At 37.6% G+C, this 8579-nt stretch overlaps 1 protein-coding gene across 1 annotated transcript; it reads right to left on the reverse strand.

Moving 5' to 3' along the window:
* Positions 1-230: 230 nt before the first annotated feature.
* LOC103802022 (polyadenylate-binding protein-interacting protein 1-like) lies at positions 231-7382 on the reverse strand (the record flags this gene model as incomplete). The annotated part of the gene is made up of 6 exons (XM_009074462.1): positions 231-645; positions 2771-2864; positions 3460-3514; positions 3649-3766; positions 5173-5279; positions 7257-7382. Coding segments are annotated over 6 exons (594 nt in total), but the record flags the coding sequence as incomplete, so codon positions are not given.
* Between the last annotated feature and the right edge of the window lie 1197 nt (positions 7383-8579).

Below are 8579 nucleotides of genomic sequence, written 5' to 3' on the forward strand. Positions count from 1 at the left end.
AAAGGAAATAAAAAAATAGATATCCCCAACATGAAACAAAACTTCTCATGACTGTGATTTACAGGGAAAGAAGTTTATAAGTTTTTCCTTATTTGGATCATACTCTCCTTGGGGTGAGGGGGAGGCATTAAATACCAGCTATCTTGAATATGGTATAAAGGATGAGTAAATCCCAATATATACTAAACAAGCAAGCAAAATCATCTCATTCTTTCCCATTTTCCCTCAACGGAAATTTTATGGGACAGCTCTCCATTAAACTTTAATTTCAATTATAATTTCAAAATCATTTTTATTGCAGCCAAAACAGTGTTCCAAAAACATTATTCATAAAATAAACTATGATATATACACAACATTTTAAGTTACAGGGCATAAGTTTACAATTTTTGGCAGATTCTGTTAAACAAAATGGAAACTGTGTAACTTTAGTGCTTGGAGAAACTCAAGTTCCTCATTTTGGTACAAATGTTTTGTGTCCCCCTGTACTCTAACCATACCAGTTTAGTAAACTAACCTGGTTTAGTAAACTAACATTAGTGTGTAACATCTCATTGTTTTCTCTTGTGCTCTGATTCTAGACAGAATTTTTCAAAGGCTTCTTCAATTTCTGGATCCATCTCATCATCAACCTCATCAAAATACCTAAGGAAAAACAAAGGTGTTAAGTTTACATACAGATTTTCAGAACCATTTGTGTAGATGTCAAGAATAAAACAAAGCTTTCTAAATGGCAGTTATTTGTGACATTTTGTTAAAAAGAATTAAGAGTTAAAAATAATAGTACTAGGTAAACAAATAAACAGAAATGTCAAAGCAGCATAGATATGTACAAATGCCTACAGTGCCACCTTTCTGATTATATTGTGCTGTCCACAGGTAAAAGACAGAAATAGTGCTTAAGATGACAGAAGACGCAATAATGCAATTTAAGCTTACAAAAATTTAATAATGCATCTGTACTGATCTACTTACAAAAAACGTAACGACCTACATATTAACCTAACTTTTGACTGGTCAACATCCTAGTTCACACACTGCATCAACTGCCTTGGTTACACAGTAGTGAAGGAATATGTTTATATGGAAACCCTGCAGTCCTGTTTTCTGAAATATAAAAGGAGTCTCCCTATTGCATCTGTTTTATAGTACCTTGTATTATACAGTCTTAGGTCACAGAAAAGACTGGATCCCCTTTATGCTAATACCTATAGCACACAGTGGATACAACCAGTGTTTCAAAACAAAGCTGGGAATTGACAGGCATCACTTCAGTTTTATTTCTCATCACAGTTATTGGGAAACAACTTTTGTGTCCCTTGTTTTCTCCATGTCCAACTGTAATGGTCATAACCATAGATTAGGACAATGGAGTTATAGGTCAAACATGATAATGCATGAAATTCTAAACTAATTGTAGTGTATGTAACTTCTAAACAGCCTTAGAAATACCAGTCAGCATTTACTGACTCTCCAGAAGTGTGCATCAATTAATGCTCAATTTTTTACCTTCTGTGCCTTAGTTCTAAACAAGGGAATTGGCATCTCTCACCTCCACAGAGGCCACAGATGCTATGTCTCACACAAAATCACAGCAAGCTACAGAAAAAATACTTTTCTTCAGAGTTGTGACTGAGGAAGCAGCCTACATATTTATTTTATTTGTTCCTTCTTTTGTGTAAAAGTGTAGGCTTCAGAAGTGACTTAACACAGAACTCTCCTCCCTGATGTCAATCATGAGAAAGAGCTGACAGAGAGTCAGCATACATTTGCCTAAGCTTTTCTTAAGCCTTTGACAAAGAGGGTTACACAGTCACCTTGCTTGAAGGTTGACTCAGAATGTTCTACATGTCAGTCTTTGGATTTGCTGTGTTTTTTTGACTGGTGTCTGTCTACAATTTGCATTTATTCTTCTAAGCACAAAGGTTCACATGGGTCCTCTCCTCAGTATGAGCTTGTTGGTTTCTGATGACATCTCTGATTTATCTTCCAAAGTTCTTACCACTCCTCTCAGCTAGGTAACATCTAAAAGTTTTCTAACTTTATTAACAAAAATATAAACACAAGCCTGCACTCTTATCACAAATAAACACTACACTGAAAATGTTCTTGGGTGTTAAACGATGCTCTGCAAGTCCTCCTCCAATGAGGTGAATACAAAGCTCAGAGCAATTTATCTTAGACTATATTTCTTCTACTGGTTTCCTCTTAAATTCTCATAAACCGGTTCCAGAAAGTCAGACTAGATTCTTATCCACTGCTTCCTCCTTTGCCAATAGGTTGCTTTTCTTGTTCTACAGGAATGCTGAATAGCCCTTTAATTGAGGGGAATACTGCTTATACCAAGGAGAGAAACTTAACAACCTCCTCCCTTTGAGAGACTGAAAATTCTGTAATCATCTCTAGCTGGATGTTTATGCACATCAGTCAAATGAATTTTGGTTGCCTCACTACAAACACCTGCAGGCTTGGTACTTCATTTTGTCTGCAGGTTTGTTTTTTTTTTTTTTAAATGCAGAAGTATGTTTGTACATGCGCATAAATATCTGAAATGCAATTACCCTACTCAACTGGATGAATACAAAATTGGTTTCTAACTTGTGTGATTACAGGCCAATTTACACTCAAGCAACACATTCACTGTAGAACTAAATAACAATTATATTAGTTTCATTTTTGTCAAGACTGAAATCCCAAGTCTGCAGTATCACAGAATCACAGCAAAAATAACTACTACTAAAAAAATACAGCACTAAAAAAGAAAACATACAAATCTCCAGGTCCTGATAGATCTGCTCCATTTTCTTCATAATATGGAAACAAATCCTCTCTTTCAAGTAGTTCTTGATATTTTTCATGATAATCTGGCAAAGTAAAAATGAGACTAATATGTAAGACTAATCCTCTAAATTAGCATGTATCTATAGTTTGAAAATAGCCTAATTAATGAAACCATATAAGGCATCAAACATATTAACAGGAAAAACTCCTTCTACAAAGTTTACTCAGGACATGAATGGACCTCTAAGAGCAATATCTACCTTCCCACAGAACTGTAAAGGTAGTCACAGATGTCTTTACCCCAAATGATGTCATGCTACATTCTGCTCAGATTACAGAGAAACCAAGGAAGAAAATCCCTTTTGCTACTAACCACGGACAAACGAAAGAATATTTCTGGCTTCCTGGAGAGACCAAGTGCTGAGAACTATTGCACAAATTCTTTTGAACTATATGAACTCAAATGCATGTTCTTCATCTCAAACATCTACCTTCTTTTAATGCAGAATAAGGCATGTGTTCCACAAAACCAGGAATTCAGACAGAATTTTGACTTTTAAGTTGTGTAAGTTTCAGATGTGTGAAGAACATCATTTTATGTACTTTGACAGGCCACGAACTTAATTATGACTTTTTAAAGAAGACTGGGAAGACAGGTATACTAAATTTGTGACATACCTGGGTCTGCTGCAGTGAAAGGAACACCATCAGAAGTGTAAAACGTTGGCTCATTCTAAGATAAGAGTCATACAGAAAGTTATATGTATTCAGAGAGACAGCTGTTTGTAGTTCTAAGTAATGTGATTTGCTACGAATCAAATTGAATTCACATTAAATTAAGGCAAGGAAATGCCCATATATTCTTACCATAAAGTAGTTTGGGTCATTTTCAGGGGTAGCTTCTGTGTGTGGAGTTGTTCCATGAACTCTACCCCAGTTACTTGATCGTAGTTCTACTAGTTTCAGAAGCGTATGTTTCACATCTCTGAAAAAAGAGAAGAGCCACAAAAGTTAGAGTGTTTAGTGCCAAGCAAGAACTTCAGCTTCTCTTGTGGAATTATTAGATCATTAAATCCCTTCAAAAAAGGCCTAAAAGGGACAAAATTTGGTCCAATCAGCACATAATTTCGAGTTAAGTTTTCCACCTGCAAGTCTAGATGTTTTATGCGTCGATTATGAGATGCTCACCCTCTCCATTTCCTCTGGGGTCAACTAAGAAGCTCATATGAAAAAGGAAATTGTTATGGTTTTTATTGCGGTACCACACCTTGCAGCACAAGCTGAGGAACAAATCCTTTTCTGAGAAAAGGATAATACTGAGAAAAAGAGGGGTATGCTAGTCAAATTGTATTTTAGTCATCTATTCTACACTCCTAACTTTAGTCTTCCTCATCATACAGAATATTGTAGTCAACAGTGACAAGTAATGTAGTCAACATTAGATAACAGCACCCATTTCATCCCTAAAATAAGAGGGATTACCATCTTCTTTTAAGCAAGTCTATGGAGAAGAGTCACATTAGGAACACATAAAAATTTCAGTTGTTTTCTCTATTGAAACAAGGTTTTTCTTCTGTGTCTTTGAAGCCTCAGCTTGTGCCACCAATTTCTCTGGTTCCTAAAGCAGCATGTTCCTCACCCTCCTTGGGGGCAGCTCAATTACAACCTACGGAGGCTACAGACTACCTCTTGGCCTCCCTCCACACGGCAAGAAATCAGGTCACAGTGTCAGAACCTTCTACAGGTTTTTAGTAAGTCTGCAGCAGCTGAGGATGAAGCACAGCAGAATCAGATAACCCCATGCATGCAGTTGATTGCATTAGTCAACCACTTGTTTGTTCTTAGATTGCAGTTAAGACCTTGTCAAAAAGGTATGCTCTCCAGAAAAAAACCCAAACCACAAAGCGTATTTCATTTTGCCTTTATATTTATAGTCATTTGTAGATATTTAATACTGCCACATATTTAATACTGTTTGTATATACTTAATCCTGTTAAATTCAGATCTAAAAGTATAAACTGTGAAACACTGCCACCATTGTCTCTTTGTAGATATACTTGCTTGTAGAGCCTAAAGCACCTATGGAAGATTTCAAGACCTAAAAGGTTAAAAAGAAAATAAAGTGGAACATGCATCTTTATTAAAAGACAAAATACAAAAAACCCCCACAAAACAAAAACTACCCAACTACCAAAAAATCCACACATCCCTTCAACTAAAAAAATACCTTTTTTCACATGAGAAATGACCCAAATGTTGGGTCATGACACTTACTTTCCCTAAACAGAAGTTTTTTAGGCAATTCTTTGGACCTGTTCATTATTCTTGAAGATTTTCAAGGTGTTCTGTCTAATATAAACAAAACACTGCACAAAAATTTATCTTCTCACCTGCTACAGTTTGCATCCAACACAACATTTTCAATTCTCTGAATCATTTCTTCCATATCATTCTTTCCCTTGTCTTTCCAGGCATCGCATCTTCTAGAGCCTGTCAACTAAAGACAAGGGATTAGGTTTTATTTCAGAGAAAATTACAAAACCTTAATAAACTGTCAACTGAAGAGAGTCTGTAGCAATTCATGACACTTAAGACGGACTGTGTGACTGCCTGAGGGCTGAAGCTCCCAACTGCCTACATCTCTCTGCTAAGTAGATTAACAGACCTGTAAATAGTTTATTTTAAACTACAGGCAGTATAGTAGCTCTACGCCCAATGTTATTTCAGAGAAAATTACAAAACCTTAATAAACTGTCAACTGAAGAGAGTCTGTAGCAATTCATGACACTTAAGACGGACTGTGTGACTGCCTGAGGGCTGAAGCTCCCAACTGCCTACATCTCTCTGCTAAGTAGATTAACAGACCTGTAAATAGTTTATTTTAAACTACAGGCAGTATAGTAGCTCTACGCCCAATGTTTATGTTACCTAGAAGTTCACAGCCACTTCTTTCAGTCTTGAAGTATGAGTTTGAAACAGCTCCTCAGTGACATTGGTCAGATCTTACTTAAGTACATATTATAAAAAAGGAGAACTTATTTTTGCAGATGATGCCACCAGCCTACTTGAGAATAACAAACAGTTCAACAAACTCTAGAAACACTTCAGGCAACTTGGCTAGCATCATACATGCCAGAGAATTTCATCTGGGTGTATACAAAGGAGATCAGAATTATCTGACCAAGACACCTTGAACTTTAATACATAAAAATCTGTGAGGCTAAAATTGCTGCTGAGAAAGCTTTGGCAGCAGTCAGTCTAGAACTGCTCTGGATGAAAGCCTTTTACTACAGGAATAGCTACTTCATTGCCCTGTAATTGCACAGTAGGAGTTAAACCAGAAAAAAATAGTTTGCCACTATGGTCAAAATAAATAGCAATTCCTGATCTCCTTGACATAAATATTAGATGATCTGAAATGCTTGGAATAGTATCTGATGATACAAAGGAATAAAATCCAAAGATAATAGCAAGTATCTTGCTGAGCATTTGTTTGCTTCCTGATCTGGGTATTGCCTTTTTGAAAAGACCCTTCACTGGGCCCTGTCTCAGGGAAGCACTGCCGACAGAGGGACTGACCACAGGAGTGGGCAGTGCTCATTGAGCACAATCTCACACTTGCTATGAAGTAACCTGCTTAAACATCCAAACTTCAAATGAAGGCTTTAAGTTGCAAATGTAAAAATCTCTCTTCCCTATTCTCTATTTACCACACCAAAAGCAGCTGTCAGAACTGAAGTTCAAGATAGAAGAATCTGAAAAATAGTGGAGCGTGAGGAAGGGGAAAGAATGAGGAAAAGCAAACAAACCAACCATGAAACTCAAAAAACTACAGAAAATAATTGTTTAGCACTTAACCCACACTCCCATAATAAACTATTGTCTCCACTAAGAGTATAACATTACCTAGTGAAGACAAAAGTTTCTCCATGCTTAGAGCCTAACAAATTTTTTAATGAGAAAGTAAAACTATAAGAAGCAAAGAGGTTTGTTTTCATCATGAAAGAGAAATACATGTATTTCTACAGTAGTAATGACACAGGTCATATACAATGAACTCACTGGCATCAAGAACCTTGTGCTGCAAAAAGTGGTGGACCCTAATGGCTTCACAACACAGAGCATATCCAAAATCCCATAATTCCTTCAAGCTGCTTAGTTTTCTCCCACATCAGAAGCAGCAAAAGGAGACCTGAAGGGACTGCTGACTCCTTTGCACCTTAGATTCAGTTCTGTGGCTCTAGTATGTATACAAATGGCCTTGCATTTAACTTTTAGAGCATCGCATTATTTTTGCTACTGGCTCAATTTTGCAATGTTACTAAGGAATACAAAAAAGTACTGTTTTCTCTGCCAGTGATGTAATGCATAAAACGCTATAAATACTTCCTCATTTGCAGCTTACCTCACTGTTCCCAAGGCTAGGGAGGTAAAAAAACCTTATTATTTTTGTCTTTTAAAACTAGTGTCTCACCTTCAGCAGTTTCACTGCACATATCAAATTACTGTCCACAGGGTTAGAGAAGAGAGCATTCAGTAATTCCCGAAGGCCTTCTTGAAGAATTTCTGCCCGTGTTACCTGTCCCTTTGTTCCTTTAATCTGCAAAATACAGGTATATATTTAAAAACCCATAAATTTATATTTGAAAGACTTTAGTATTAGAAATTAATTTAGGCACATTTTATCTCCTTAATGCTGTATGATTTGGCTGGTGATCAACAGTTGATCTCTACAACTGGAAGAACATGCCACATACTGTTATTATTTTAGAACACAGACTTTCACAGAACCACAGAATGGTTTGGGTTGGAAGGGAACCTTTAAGATCATCTCAACCATCACCTCCCTCAGTCTGCTGCCTTGCTTCTTTTGACATAGCCCAGGATGCAGCTGGCTTTCTGGGCTGCAAGCACACATTGCTGGGTCATGTTGAGCTCCTTGTCCACCAACACCCAAAGTCCTTCTCAGCATAGCTGCTCTTAATTAATTCTCCATTCAGCCTGTATTTGTGCCTGAATCAGATGCAGGACCACACACTTGGGTCTTGCTCACACTAGCCCAGTGCTCAAGCCTATTACAGTCCCTCAGGATGGCCTATCCCTCCCCTCCAGCATGTTGACTGCAGCACACAGCTTGGTGTCATAGAACCATAGAATTTTAGGGGTTGGAATAGACTTTACAGATAATCTAGTACCAACCCGCCCTGCCATGGGCAGGGACACCACCTCACTATATCAGGTTGCTCAAGGCTTCATCCAGCCTGGCCTTGAACATGGCCAGCGTTGGGGCAGCTACTATGTCCCTGTGCAACCTGTGCCAGTGTCTCATCACCCTAACAGTAAAAAGCTTTTTTCCTAATATCTAACCTAAACTTTACCTCCTTCAATCTGAACCTGTGTGAGAATTTCTGATTGCTAATGGACATGTGAGCAATCCAGCTTTGCTATCAGGGCCTAAGCAAGCTGCAAGCCAAGCTGTTGAAGGATGCTGCTGCAGCTGGAATGTGAGAAAGAAGGCAGCAAGATAAGCAGCTCCTGGCTGTGGGATGCAGGAGCTGAAGATAGTTAGGGGTGGAGAATAATGATTAGGCATTTTATGATTGATATGTTAATAACCAATTATACTGTGTGTAAGACAGGCTAGTAATAGTAGTTAACCAATAATAAGTGGACGCTTATAATAGCTGTGTATAAAAGATAAATAATAAAAGACAGTCACGAGACATTCACGAAATAATAATGACATCGCCTCCTTGTACGCAAACTCCTGCATTACTCCTTGTCCTATCGTTGCAGT

The sequence above is a fragment of the Acanthisitta chloris genome, unplaced genomic scaffold (genome assembly GCF_000695815.1).
Source record: "Acanthisitta chloris isolate BGI_N310 unplaced genomic scaffold, ASM69581v1 scaffold18255, whole genome shotgun sequence".
Classification (NCBI taxonomy): domain Eukaryota; kingdom Metazoa; phylum Chordata; class Aves; order Passeriformes; family Acanthisittidae; genus Acanthisitta; species Acanthisitta chloris.